This window comes from Neoarius graeffei, chromosome 14 (genome assembly GCF_027579695.1).
Source record: "Neoarius graeffei isolate fNeoGra1 chromosome 14, fNeoGra1.pri, whole genome shotgun sequence".
In the NCBI taxonomy this organism is placed as follows: domain Eukaryota; kingdom Metazoa; phylum Chordata; class Actinopteri; order Siluriformes; family Ariidae; genus Neoarius; species Neoarius graeffei.
The window spans coordinates 38,374,713-38,389,614 of NC_083582.1; the positions used below are offsets into that span (position 1 = coordinate 38,374,713).

Here is a 14,902-nt window from a genome sequence, read left to right on the forward strand (position 1 = left end):
ATTTAGTGTACCATTGGCGGTTGGTAGTTATGAAACATTGCTAGGTTACGGTCAATTCCAAATGCATAAGTATTGGAGATGTAGTACACTAGATAGGATGTAGACGCTATGCTTGTGTAGTGCATTAATGTAGGGAGTGGGGAGTGGTTTAGAACCAGCCTTCGTTATCGTTGTAACCAGCTAGCGGGGCAATACTGGGGATGATGACATTCATTACCTTTGTAGGTTAGCTTATTGCAGGGGAAACAATAGTCGTACGTTAAATTTAGTGAAGGGGAAAACCTGATATTTGGTTTTGGGTCGTTGTTTTAACCTGTAGTTAAGGTTTGGTGATGCTTTAAGGTAGTTAATAATGTGTGCATTCGACTGTATAGCGAGTTAGCCAGGAGGAGTTCCTGCTAAATCTAGGAGAATATTTTTTATGTTTGTGTCACTGTAGGAAGGATAAAGTGAAGCCATGAGTGAGTTCAGGATACACCACGATGTGAATGAGTTGCTCAGCCTCCTTCATGTCAGAGGAGGAGATGGGGCCGAGGTGTACATCGACTTACTGCAGAAGAACAGGACTCCTTATGTGACCACCACAGTGTCTGCACACAGTGCTAAGGTGGGAACTGGCTGACAGCTGCAGGATTCACCCCCACTTTAGACAACAGAACATGCCTGTCTTGACTCCCTTTTCGACTTGTATACTCGTTCTTCAGTAAGCTTTATCCTGCTCAGGATCAGAGTGGATCCAGAGCCTGTCCTGGGAACACTGGGTGCGAACTGGGAATACACCCAGGATGGCTCTCCAGTCCATCTCAGATCACACATCTATGGACACGTTAGAGATGCCAGACCTTTTTGATTGATTGATTTTTTTTTATTCCAAACAGTAAAGAAGAAAGATATAAAAAATTGCAATAATCAAAACTTTGTCGTAAACAAACAGAATAGCATAGCCACAAGGCAGTAACATAATAATGTTCGGAAAGTTTTAGGAAGAAGTAAATAATTGATCAAATCCTAACCCTCTATACCACTGCTAATCAAACGTCACTTTCCGCCATAATAAACTATATATACAAAAGCAACGAACAAAAAAGAAAACATACCAAGACATACCAACATGGTCTAATATCGACCAAATCATATATACAGATACTTATGCATATATACACACACATACAGTACATACATATACACATATCTATAACTATACACATCCATTCGTACAGACACTATAATTATGCATATACACATACTCACATTTATTTATATATATATATATATATATACAGGGTGCGATTTGTCAAAAAACCAGAAGGGGGGATGTTTTTTTTTTTTTAAATCATGAAACGTCACAAAATTAAGGTAACAATAGGCTAACAGCTCAATAACATCCGATGATATCAAATGAATAACACTAAATGAAAACGAACACTAAACCAGAGATAGTAAATTCATCTTCCTATCTCTCTGACTAAATACACGAACACTAACACACAACAAAGTTTGCATTGCTTGTCGCGTTGCTGTGATGTTTCTCTCCCTCCGGATTAAATGGACAGTGACTCGAAAATCACTAAAACACATGAATACTAAATGAACAGTTTGCTCTGATGGCGCAGTTCACATTGTGCGCAGCTTTCTGATTTAAACTGTTTTTTTCTCATCCTTATACTTCCTGTTTCATGGACTGTAACGGATTTGCTTATTTAGTAATTTTAATACAGAATTTACTTTGAAATTATAATCAGACACTCCAATGCCTCCCCCCCCTAAAAAAAAAAAATCGGCCGTGAAAAAGGCGGCATCCGCCAAAAGGCGCACTGTTTGCATCCCTGCATAGAACGCAAAGATATTGTTATTATCTACAATGTATCTGTTTGCTGGGGACGTTCGTGAACATCAAAGCTGCCACTTCGGGTCATTATTGCCGCTTTCCCACTACAAACGTGGCTGAGCCGTGCCGTGCTGAGTCGGGCTGAGTCGAGCTGAGCGGGGCTGTTGGCGTTGCATTTCGACTACAACCGCGCTGAACCGTGCTGGCTGGAAGTGGGTGGACACATTGGGTGGAGTTAGCGAAAGTGGGTGGACGTCAGGTGATGTTGTTAAGCAGCGCAAACAGTAACATCAGTGAGCTTTTAAGCGGTAGTCTCACAACCCGGATAGTAAACAATAAACATGGAGGACATGGAGTCGTTAGTGTTGCTGGTCTTGGTTCTGTGGCTTGTTGTCACCAACAATGTGAACAGATACTGGCAAGAGCGTATAGATGAGGCGAGGCGCATAAGGCTTCAGAAATTCTCGTAATTCGTAATTCTTCTCCTTCCGGGTTTGCGGTGTTTACAGATCCCAGCGTGCTCGCGGGGCGTGTGTGGGCATGTGAGGACACTCCTCCTCACCAATCAGTGCACAGGGGAGTGTCTGCTCACGCCCCCAGCCTCACTCAGCTCGGTTTGGCTCGCTTCAGCCCCACTCCAAAACCGTGCGAGTTTTAGGGGCTAAGCAGGGCTGAAGCGAGCTGAGTCGTGCTCTTTTTTGGTAGTTGAAACGCGAGCCGTGTTGGGCTGAAGCGAGCTGAAGTGAGCTGAAAAAGGGTAGTGGAAAAGGGCCATTTGAAAGTGAGTGCAATGTAGACCATAGAAAACTGTGTCATAACATGCCTGTCATGTCAACTTTTTTTTGGTTTGTTTGCTTTATTGACGGGGTTGTCCCCGAGGACTTTTTTTCAGCAGAGATAAAAACCAGAGAGGGGGATGATCCCCCCCAGCAAATCGCACCTAGTGTGTGTGTATATATATATATATATATATATATATATATATATATATATATATTTAATACTCATTATGATATATATATATCCGTACATACCCATACCTACATATATACACTTATATCAATAGAAAGTTATTACCTCATAAAAATCTGTTCCTTATATCATTTTTTTGAACTGGTTTATAGTTGTAGTTTTCATGAGCTCCACATTCAAGCTGTTCCATAGCTTTACTCCACAAATAGAAATACTGAACATTTTTAACGTTGTCCTAGCACTGCGAATTTTAAATTTCAATTTCCCCCCTAAAATTATAGCCCTCCTCTCTATCCAAGAACATTGTTTGGATATTCCTTGGTACTTTATAATTCCTTACTTTGTACATTATTAAGGCAGTTTTATATTCTATAATATCCCTGAATTTTAAACATTTTGAATTTAAGAATAGTGAATTAGTATGATCTTGGTAACCAGCACTATGAATTATTCTTATAGCTCTTTTCTGAAGTACAGTTATTGCATGAAGTGAACATTTATACATATTTCCCCACACCACTGAGCAGTAATTTTAAGTACAGTAAATAGTCCTCTATATAGAATTCCCTACCGACGTGTTTGTAGGATGTGGAAGGAAACCAGAGAACCTGGAGCTGGTGGCAACCTGCGCAAAGAGAACATTACCCCTTTATGACTAGCAAGGAACGGGTTCTTGAAACACTTCCGTTCGTGATTCTTTGAACCTTGGTGCCAGTGAGCGAGCCAACCCATGTTTTCAACATTGTAATAAAAGATGCGTCATGAACGCAGTTCACATGTGCGCAGTTCACAATGGAAGTAAACAGTAGTAGCAAGATGTCAGAGTGCATTCATTACCTACAAGCTTTTATTCTGTTATTGCAGATGTTTGGTTTTGGGCCATTTTTTTCTGAAGATGTATCCTTTTCCTTTTCCCTGTGTCCGAAATTACTCACTATATAGTGGACTATATTGTGAGTAATTTCGGACACGGAAAAGGATGGATGGAGATATATATATATATATATATATATATATATATATATATATATATATATATATATATATATATATACACACACACAGTGGTGCTTGAAAGTTTGTGAACCCTTTAGAATTGTCTGTATTTCTGCATAAATATGCCCTAAAATATCATCAGATTTTCACACAAGTCCTAAAAGTAGATAAAGAGAACCCAGTTAAACAAACGAGACAAAAATATTATACTTGGCCATTTATTTATTGAGGAAAATGATCCAATATTACATATCTGTGAGTGGCAAAAGTATGTGAACCTTTGTTTCAGTATCTGGTGTGACCCCCTTGTGCAGCAATAACTGCAACTAAACGTTTGCGGTAACTGTTGATCAGTCCTGCACACCGGCTTGGAGGAATTTTAGCCCATTCCTCCGTACAGAACAGCTTCAACTCTGGGATGTTGGTGGGTTTCCTCACATGAACTGCTCGCTTCAGGTCCTTCCACAACATTTCAATTGGATTAAGGTCAGGACTTTGACTTGGCCATTCCAAAACACTAACTTTATTCTTCTTTAACCATTCTTTGGTAGAACGACTTGTGTGCTTAGGGTCGTTGTCTTGCTGCATGATCCACCTTCTCTTGAGATTCAGTTCATGGACAGATGTCCTGACATTTTCCTTTGGAATTCGCTGGTATAATTCAGAATTCATTGTTCCATCAATGATAGTAAGCTGTCCTGGCCCAGATGCAGCAAAACAGGCCCAAACCATGATACTACCACCACCATGTTTCACAGATGGGATAAGGTTCTTATGCTGGAATGCAGTGTTTTCCTTTCTCCAAACATAATGCTTCTCATTTACACCAAAAAGTTCTATTTTGGTCTCATCTGTCCACAAAACATTTTTCCAATACCCTTCTGGCTTGTCCACGTGATCTTTAGCAAACTGAAGATGAGCAGCAATGTTCTTTTTGGAGAGCAGTGGCTTTCTCCTTGCAACCCTGCCATGCACACCATTGTTGTTCAGTGTTCTCCTGATGGTGGACTCATGAACATTAACATTAGCCAATGTGAGAGAGGCCTTCAGTTGCTTAGAAGTTACCCTGGGGTCCTTTGTGACCTCTCCGACTATTACACGCCTTGCTCTTGGAGTGATCTTTGTTGGTCGACCACTCCTGGGGAGGGTAACAATGGTCTTGAATTTCCTCCATTTGTACACAATCTGTCTGACTGTGGATTGGTGGAGTCCAAACTCTTTAGAGATGGTTTTGTAACCTTTTCCAGCCTGATGCGCATCAACAACGCTTTTTCTGAGGTCCTCAGAAATCTCCTTTGTTCGTGCCATGATACACTTCCACAAACATGTGTTGTGAAGATCAGACTTTGATAGATCCCTGTTCTTTAAATAAAACAGGGTGCCCACTCACACCTGATTGTCATCCCATTGATTGAAAACACCTGACTCTAATTTCACCTTCAAATTAACTGCTAATCCTAGAGGTTCACATACTTTTGCCACTCACAGATATGTAATATTGGATCATTTTCCTCAATAAATAAATGACCAAGTATAATAGTTTTGTCTCATTTGTTTAACTGGGTTCTCTTTATCTACTTTTAGGACTTGTGTGGAAATCTGATGTTGATTTAGGTCATATTTATGCAGAAATATAGAACATTCTAAAGGGTTCACAAACTTTCAAGCACCACTGTGTATGTGTGTATATAATATATATAGTCCACTATATAGTGGACTTATATATAGTCCACTATATAGTGGACTTATATATAGTCCACTATATAGTGGACTATATAGTGAGTTCGCCATTTTGTAGTGCTGTCCGAATGTATAGTGAGAATTATTGCACCCTATATAATGCACTCAAAGTATCCCACAATGCATTGTGAAAAGTACTGTACAACCGATGGTCACTAACCAAGCAATATATCCCATCATGCATTGCAGTCACGCTGAAAGAAAAAGTGTGTTGGGGTGAATGAATGGAGGAAGAAACACATTATAAACGGACATTCAAGTACAATTAGAAAGAGAATGAAAAAGGTAAAATAGAAAAAGACCAGATAAAATACATGAATAAAAGTTACAGTGCAGAGTGAGGAATTAATCAAAAGCCTCAAATTTGATTTAATAAAAGCTAAAGAATATTCAGCCTTGATTTAAAAGAACTGAAAGATGCAGCAGATACAAAGTACATTTGTATTCATTAATGTGGGATATGCGCTCGGTATAATGTATTTATTCTTTTGAAAACCCACCAGCCGATTGACCTGGCACGTTTTAATTGTGCGACAGTAATGACATAAATAACAGCGTGGCGGAGTAGTGTCCGAAAGGTTTTTTTTTTCTTTTTGGTCATTTTACCAATGAGCTCACTATATAGTCCTCTATATAGAATTCCCTAGATAGGGAGTAGTGAATGAGTGAGTGATTTCAGACAGCCTTCCATTACTGTGCTCTGCTTCCTCTCCAAACGAATGACGCCCACTGATGTCATCATGGTTCCAGCTGGGAACCAACTTTTCAGGTTCCAGACCAATTTATTTTTTGCACATGAATAAGAACAGAACCCATCCCCTGTTAGTCGAAAAGGGGTACATGTGAAATTCTACATATCCAGTAACCTGAGCTCAGGATCAGCCTGGGGACCCTGGAGCTGTGAGATGGCATCTCTACCTGCCGTGCCCTTTTTTTTTCCCCCTCTCAGCAGGGCTGGAATGATGCGTTGGCTTAATCGGTTATGTAAATGCGTCTATTTGCCTGGAATGGGTCGATGTGTCACGCAGTGTACGTTCATCCCCAATTATGGTGAAAGTCATGGATAGCAGTTGTCTCTGTGGTATAACATTTCAGTATTATAAAGCATGCAGAGCACCATTTTATTAGGTCTTTTTATTAAAGAATTCCCATGCTTTGGACGATACTTTGAGTGTATTTTTAGCATACCTGGGAGTGGGAGCCACCATAATTGGGGATGAACGTGTGCAATACGATACACTGACAAATTCAGTGTAATTTGCTAGATCAACACCTCATTCCAGCCCTACATTTTTAGTTTTAAACTTATTTCTATTTTCACTTTGGTCTCCTACATTACCAACAGTGACGTTTGTACTGTTAACACTGACATAATATGCTCATAATCATAAATCACTGACTAACTTCTTCAAGGTAGATCTCAGTTTGTGCACATCAGCAGTCTTTGTTTGGAGGCATCCCCGCAAGGAACCAAATTGGAGCTCCATGTTGTTTTCAGTAATGGCAAATTACTTAATTTCATCCTGGCAGGCCCATGCAAAGTACATGGATGATCTTACCGTGTTAGAAATCATACCTAGGAACTCACCATCAGTTTTAAACTTTTGTAGACCATATTCAGTCTTTTGCTGTTTCAAATAATATGTCCAAAAATCCTATTAAATCTAAGTCCATGGTGATCGACTTCCTTCGTTACAACAGTTGCATTTGGTGCCTAATCTGTTTGGGTGGCGTGTCTGTTGAGTGTGTCAAGTCTTTCAAGTTACTTGGAGTAATTATCTCCCATGACTTGACCTGGGGCGCCCATCTCGACTATAATATAATAAAGAAAGGCTTTATGTTTTGAGAGCCTTAAGGAAGTGTGGTGTCCCCTTGGGTGACATGGTTACGGTGTACCGTTCGCTTGTTAGATCTGTGCTAGAGTAGGCAGCACTTGTTTTTGCGAGTATGTCATCTTATTTATCAGAGCCAGTTGAACTCTTACAGAAGCACACCCTACCTGTTAGACTTCCAGCCGTAAAGTATAATGACACGCTTGCGCAGTGCAATCTTACTACCTTAGAGGCACACAGATCTTTAGCTTGTAAAAAAATTCATATCTGATATCGAAAAGGGAAACCCTCTCCATCAGGTCATTGCAAGTAGAAGTATTTCTTTAGCTCATGGTTATAGATTAAGGTTGGGAAGTTCAAGTTATAAAATGGCATGTAAAACTAATACTTTTTCTGATTCTGTGTCAGTTAAGTATTTGGAATATTTGTACTAACGATTTTGTAATTTATATTGCGCATCAACCTGTAATTCAGTATTTAACTGCAAGAGGTTTGAATATACTTGTCTGTCTAGTTGAGTCGAGCCAAGCCTCAGCTCTAACTAAATGTTTAAGTCCTATGTTTGCCACAACATTCCCTCTGCTTCTATGCTGGATTTCTCAAATGTTGAGCAAGAAAAAAGCTTTCTTGTTTTTAGGAGCCAACAGTGAAACATGATTGTTTGAGATGATTAAAAAAAAAGTTCCTGTCAAACTCCACTGTAACCGTGCTATCAGTCTCGTCCCGTGACATCAGCATGGCACACAACCACTAACTAATGAAAGTATAGCACTGAACAACAGATTAGCACCACAGGTATTTCAGTATGAACATATTCAAGGTGTTTCAGGATGGAGTTTTATTTTAAGCCTTCAAGTGTGATTACGGTATGTAATCTGACTGTGATGAACGTTTCATCTCTGCAGCAAATAGTGGAACTACTAAACCGACATATTTTTACAGGTGAAGATCACCGAGCACTCTAAAACACCCGAGGACTTTTTGAGGAAATATGAAGAGCTAAAGTCCAAAAATGCACGCAACTTGGACCCTCTGGTTTATCTTCTCTCGAAGCTCACTGAAGATAAAGAGGTATGTTTTGAAGCCTGATATAATCAGAAATGTAATTGTATTAGATTAGATCATGCTGTTAGGCTGTTCTTCAGTGAGCGCCATGCACAGAGAAGCATTTTGTAGGTATATGATTACTAATCTATTTGTTGCAATATAGTTTTTACCTCCCCCTTTGTTCTTGATTCTGTCCATCAGTGTACAGGGACCACCCAGGGTTCTCCAGAAAATCTGGAGTAGCTGGCTTTAAAAAAAAAAAAAAAAAGTAGGTGGCTCTGGAATTTGTAGCGGTAGATACTAGAGGGGTCTGGGGGCAAGTCCTCCCAGAAAATTTTGAAATTTAAATGCTGTCTGGTGCGTTCTCAGCTAATAAATTACTAATCGTTTCCCTGTAAAATACTTGCAAAATATGTATGAAACTTCCCTCCAGATGTTTGCGTGCTTGGTTTTCGCAGTTCCCCTCTGTAGTACGCTGCCTGGCTCTGTAACATAACTACATGGTGTGCTTATTTGGTGCATGTGTAATGTACTTGGTGTGGTATTGTATATTTTAATTTCAGCATAAATATTTGCACACAGTTAGTTATTTGCACTTTATAAGTATGAAGCCTTAGCTAAGGGACTAAACATCTCTATGGGAATTTCGTCACTCTGGGTAGCTTCTGGATATGAAAATAAGTTCTGAGACAGGGAATGATGAATCTTCTAATTATTTTCTTTAAGTTTACTTATCATTCATCCCTTCTAATAAATTGAGGAAAACAAAGTTGAATTCATGCAACTTTTATGTATAGTTTAAAATTTGCTTGCGTGGTCCGGCTCAGCCAATCAAAGCACAATAATCGATCAACAAATATAATGTCCCTTCCGGTCATGCTAGACCTGAATCGAAGACAATTTCGTGGTGAAATAATTGGATTTGCAGCAAATTATGGGCAGCGGAGACGATATAAATTGCTCGAGCATTGAAAGGCAAGGTTTATTTTTTGGGATCAAGTAGCTGGCGCAGACCGTCTGTGTAGGCGGAGAAAACAGCCGGCACTTGTGGACATCTCTGGACCACCAGAGAGCCATTTTCAGGGCTCTACATTAACTTTTGAAACCACTTGTCCTGTCGGGCAAGTTGAAAGGAAATTTACTTGTCCGAATGTGAAGTTGACTTGTCCGAAGAAATATTTGAGGAAAAAAAAAAACACAAATAAACTATTTGTAACCCAACAATCTTAGTTGCGTTTGTTTCCGAATTCACAACATATGCATAATATCTATGAATCAACAGTAATCAATACTTGGGGGCGTCATGGCTCAGGTGGATAAGGCGCCATACCATAAATCCGGGGACCCGGGTTCGAGTCCGACCCGAGGTCATTTCCTGATCCCTCCCCGTCTCTCTCTCCTGCTCATTTCCTGTCTCTACACTGTTCTATCCAATAAAGGTGAAAAAAAGCCCCAAAAAAATCTTGAAAAAAAAAGTAATCAATACTTGATATACTGAGGCAAAAGTTCAAAATTATAGTAAAACAGACTGATTGATACCATAATTCACCAATTATTATGCTGAAGTTCAGAAGCAATATATTCCAATAGAGTAGAAATTATGAACATAAAATTTTAAGAACAAAATAACTATACTATGAGATCCAGAAACACTAACCATTATATATACACAGATCAGTACTCTGCAGTTCAGTAACAAATATCACAGAAAGTAACATTATCATAAAATTTATGACTTGATGACATATCACTAGTTTGGACAAGAGAAACAAATAACAATGCTACAAATAAAAACAACTGATAAAATTGATTAATACTGTAAATCACTGATTATTATACACTGAAATCTAGTTATCAAATGGCAAGATAATATATCTTATGAAAACCTCCACACCTCTACTGACTGACAATAAAGAAATCATTTCGCCAGAATTACTTAAACACAAAAATCTATTCACTGCAGAAAAAAATTGGACTCCATCAATCATTAATTTATGAGAAATTGAAAACCAGAAAATTAAAATATTTTCATTTTTAAATTATTAACTTTGAATATATATCCTCCACTGATTAATTGTTGTTGTCTAATTATTCAGTGTGGCTCCTGTATGGTATTTAATGGTAAAAAAAAAGATAATTAATAATTTAAAATAATCCATAATTATATCTAAATTATAGAGCCCTATGTTTCAAATCCCTAAACTCCCATTACTAATTAGTTAATTAATACAGCCAGTAACCTAATTAGCAGCCATTTGACAGCTTGGTATTTCATAGATAACTTTCCCCACTCCTACCTCACTCCCTATCAATCCACACGCATGCAGGCCCACATTCCAAGCCCAGCACACTCCGCCACACACGCTCGGCTATATAATGAACACCATCAACAACAATTCAAAGATTTGGAAATTACCACACACGCAACGTGAATATACAGTTGAATAATGATCCCGCCAACAGAAATGTCAACAAATCCACGTGTACAACCCCGATTCCAAAAAAGTTGGGATAAAGTACAAATTGTAAATAAAAACGGAATGCAATAATTTACAAATCTCAAAAACTGATATTGTATTCACAATAGAACATAGACAACATATCAAATGTCGAAAGTGAGACATTTTGAAATTTCATGCCAAATATTGGCTCATTTGAAATTTCATGACAGCAACACATCTCAAAGTTGGGACAGGGGCAATAAGAGGCTGGAAAAGTTAAAGGTACAAAAAAGGAACAGCTGGAGGACCAAATTGCAACTCATCAGGTCAATTGGCAATAGGTCATTAACATGACTGGGTATAAAAAGAGCATCTTGGAGTGGCAGCAGTTCTCAGAAGTAAAGATGGGAAGAAGATCACCAATCCCCCTAATTCTGCGCCGACAAATAGTGGAGCAATATCAGAAAGGAGTTCGACAGTGTAAAATTGCAAAGAGTTTGAAGATATCATCATCTACAGTGCATAATATCATCAAAATATTCAGAGAATCTCTGTGTGTAAGGGTTAAGGCCAGGAAACCATACTGGGTGCCCGTGATCTTTGGGCCTTTAGACAGCACTGCATCACATACAGGCATGCTTCTGTATTGAAAATCACAAAATGGGCTCAGGAATATTTCCAGAGAACATTATCTGTGAACACAATTCACCGTGCCATCCGCCGTTGCCAGCTAAAACTCTATAGTTCAAAGAAGAAGCCGTATCTAAACACGATCCAGAAGCGCAGACATCTTCTCTGGGCCAAGGCTCATTTAAAATGGACTGTGACAAAGTGGAAAACTGTTCTGTGGTCAGACGAATCAAAATTTGAACTTCTTTATGGAAATCAGGGACGCCATGTCATTCGGACTAAAGAGGAGAAGGACGACCCGAGTTGTTATCAGCGCTCAGTTCAGAAGCCTGCATCTCTGATGGTATGGGGTTGCATTAGTGCGTGTGGCATGGGCAGCTTACACATCTGGAAAGACACCATCAATGCTGAAAGGTATATCCAGGTTCTAGAGCAACATATGCTCCCATCCAGACGACGTCTCTTTCAGGGAAGACCTTGCATTTTCCAACATGACAATGCCAAACCACATACTGCATCAATTACAGCATCATGGCTGCGTAGAAGAAGGGTCCGGGTACTGAACTGGCCAGCCTGCAGTCCAGATCTTTCACCCATAGAAAACATTTGGCGCATCATAAAACGGAAGATACGACAAAAAAAAAAGACCTAAGACAGTTGAGCAACTAGAATCCTACATTCAACAAGAATGGGTTAACATTCCTATCCCTAAACTTGAGCAACTTGTCTCCTCAGTCCCCAGACGTTTACAGACTGTTGTAAAGAGAAAAGGGGATGTCTCACAGTGGTAAACATGGCCTTGTCCCAACTTTTTTGAGACGTGTTGTTGTCATGAAATTTAAAATCACCTAATTTTTCTCTTTAAATGATACATTTTCTCAGTTTAAACATTTGATATGTCATCTATGTTCTATTCTGAATAAAATATGGAATTTTGAAACTTCCACATAATTGCATTCCGTTTTTATTTACAATTTGTACTTTGTCTCAACTTTTTTGGAATCGGGGTTGTATGACATGATTAAAACCAATCATAAACGACCGTTTACTTTTCAGCTCAAATACACGAAGCGGTATTGACCGGTTTCGCAAGTGGAATATTGCGCATCGCTCTTTCCAAATAGAAACATCCAGTGATTCATCAAAACAATATGTTGAGTGATATGCTTCGGAAATCATGTGAATAAACTGATAAATTTGATATGTAACCCGAATATCGGCGTATTTTGGCACTTGTCCGATCGGACAAGTAACTGAGACGATGAACTTGTCCGACATTAAGTATCACTTGTCCCGGACAAGCGGACAACCGTTAATGTCGAGCCCTGATTTTTAACTGCTGAGTGTAAAAATGTGCCATTGCGAGGCAAGGGCAAGAACACTCCAAGAGCTAAAATATCCATTCAGTAGCAGTCCTGGGGTTAGAAATGGACTGTTGATGACAGGATGAGGAAGATGAACACAAACTCTACACGGACTAAATGAGTTATATTCTTGGACTGGTCTAATAAAGTGACCTATAACTGTATAGCAACTGTTGTTTTGTCTTTCCCAGACTCTGAAGTTTCTGCAGCAGAATGCCAAAGAGAGATCAGAGATGTCAGCCAACGCTACATCAAGCACCACGACGTCTTTCAATATTCCCCCAACCAGTAGCAAGATGTCAATGCAGGAGTTGGAGGAGCTGCGCAAAAAGCTCGGCAATGTCACAGCCAGCGCCAACGTTCCACAGGTTGTTGTCTTATTTATTTAACAAACTGGAGCGTCTATCACTGTCAAATCAAAAGTCAGCAGTTAGGCATGTGCCAGTAATCCGTTACACGGTATATTATGATGTTCAGGATACACAGTATTGTAATTGTGGAAGGTTATAATGCCTTCCACAATCTCACAAATTTTTTATTTATTTATTTATTTTGTGTGTGTTTGTGTAGTTTGATGTTTGTTTTTGTTTGAGTGTTTTTGTCCGCTGGTTGTGGTGTAGCTCCGGACCCAGTTTTGGGCGTCGGTTCCCTCCAGGCCTTGGTTTGCTGTGGATGATGCCTGTGCTCCTTGCTATGGACTGCAGTGAGCTTGTTGCTCATTTTAACATCGTGGTTGTCCAGCGTTCTGTGCAGCGGCGCTTTAGTGCTTGGCATGATGTTCCGAGCGATGTTGCTCGGTGGCGTCGCGACGGCTGTGCAGGCGGTTAGGGATATACCAGCGCTCTGCGTGGCGGTGCTTCTGTGCTCGCTTTGTGGAGCCATGGCGTGGTGTTCCGAGTGATGATGTCGGTGGCATCGCGGCGGCTGTGCTGGCGGTGTGGGACTTGGTTTCGTGCGCCTTTTGGTGGGACTGTGGCTCCTACACCATTGGAATGACATCCTGACCTCTATTTGGTGGACTTTATTTATTTATAACTGTAAAGCGACCTTGGGTTTTGTGAAAGGCGCTGTATAAATTGAACTTATTATAATATATTCGCTATGCTCTGGCGGTACATTTAGAAGGATGCTGCTAAGGTAGGGAGCTTTTTGTGCAGCGCTTAGGCGCCTCAGATAACCTCTGCCAAGTTTTAAAGATAATTTAAACGTAGTTCTAAAGGTGCTTATCTTAAAGGTTGTCTTATTTTGGATCACATGTATCCCTACTCTGAGGAGCCAATCCCACAATTCTGGTTGCTTTACGAAAGTTCAGAAAAGCTCGAAAGAGCTGTCACTCCAGTTCTTCCAGCTGAGGAATTGTTGCCCTTTTTATAAAACACTCTCAGCTGAAGGTGGTGTTGTGTTTCTTCTTCTAAATTATTGATGATGATATTGATCTGTGTATTGGTTGACATGAGTTTCCTTATTCCATGGCCACTTGTCACCCTTCCCATGGTTGCAATGATAAGTTATAGTTACGGTTCGGTCTTGGAGGTTGTTGTCTCGCTCCCTTCTTAGTGCTTTTAGTTTAAATATTTTCATGCTCTGTAAACTTTTCAATAATTCCTCTGTGTGAGAATCCATATTATGTGCTTTTTCTTTTTTTTTGTGTGTGTGTGTGTGTGTGTGTGTGTGAGAGAGAGAGATTTTAGACCAGGCCTTAACTGTTACTTATGATTTGATTTTTAAGATAACATTCCAGCCTTTGAATTAAAGAATTGATTAACCAGATCTAGACATACCCTGTGTCCGAAATCACTCACTCGTTCACTACTCCCTATTATAGGGAATTACTATATAGAGGACTATACACTGGTGCTTGAAAGTTTGTGAACCCTTTAGAATTTTCTCTATTTCTGCATAAATATGACCTAAAACAACATCAGATTTTCACACAAGTCCTAAAAGTAGATAAAGAGAACCCAGTTAAACAAATGAGACAAAAATATTATACTCGGTCATTTATTTATTGAGGAAAATGATCCAATATTACATATCTGTGAGTGGCAAAAG

At 39.5% G+C, this 14,902-nt stretch overlaps 1 protein-coding gene across 3 annotated transcripts in view; it reads left to right on the plus strand.

The window, feature by feature from the left end:
* tubgcp2 (tubulin gamma complex component 2) overlaps positions 1-14,902 on the plus strand; it is a 40,198-nt gene that overhangs the window by 171 nt on the left and 25,125 nt on the right. Inside the window, exons 1-4 of one of the 3 annotated variants that reach the window (XM_060939604.1) lie at positions 101-342; positions 440-607; positions 8,311-8,439; positions 13,042-13,218. In XM_060939604.1, coding sequence (XP_060795587.1) covers positions 458-607; positions 8,311-8,439; positions 13,042-13,218 — 456 coding nt within the window. In that variant the 5' untranslated portion in view covers positions 101-342; positions 440-457. Of the gene's footprint in view, positions 1-100; positions 343-439; positions 608-8,310; positions 8,440-13,041; positions 13,219-14,902 lie in introns of those variants that run through there. The other 2 variants (XM_060939606.1, XM_060939605.1) reach the window with 2 other exon arrangements.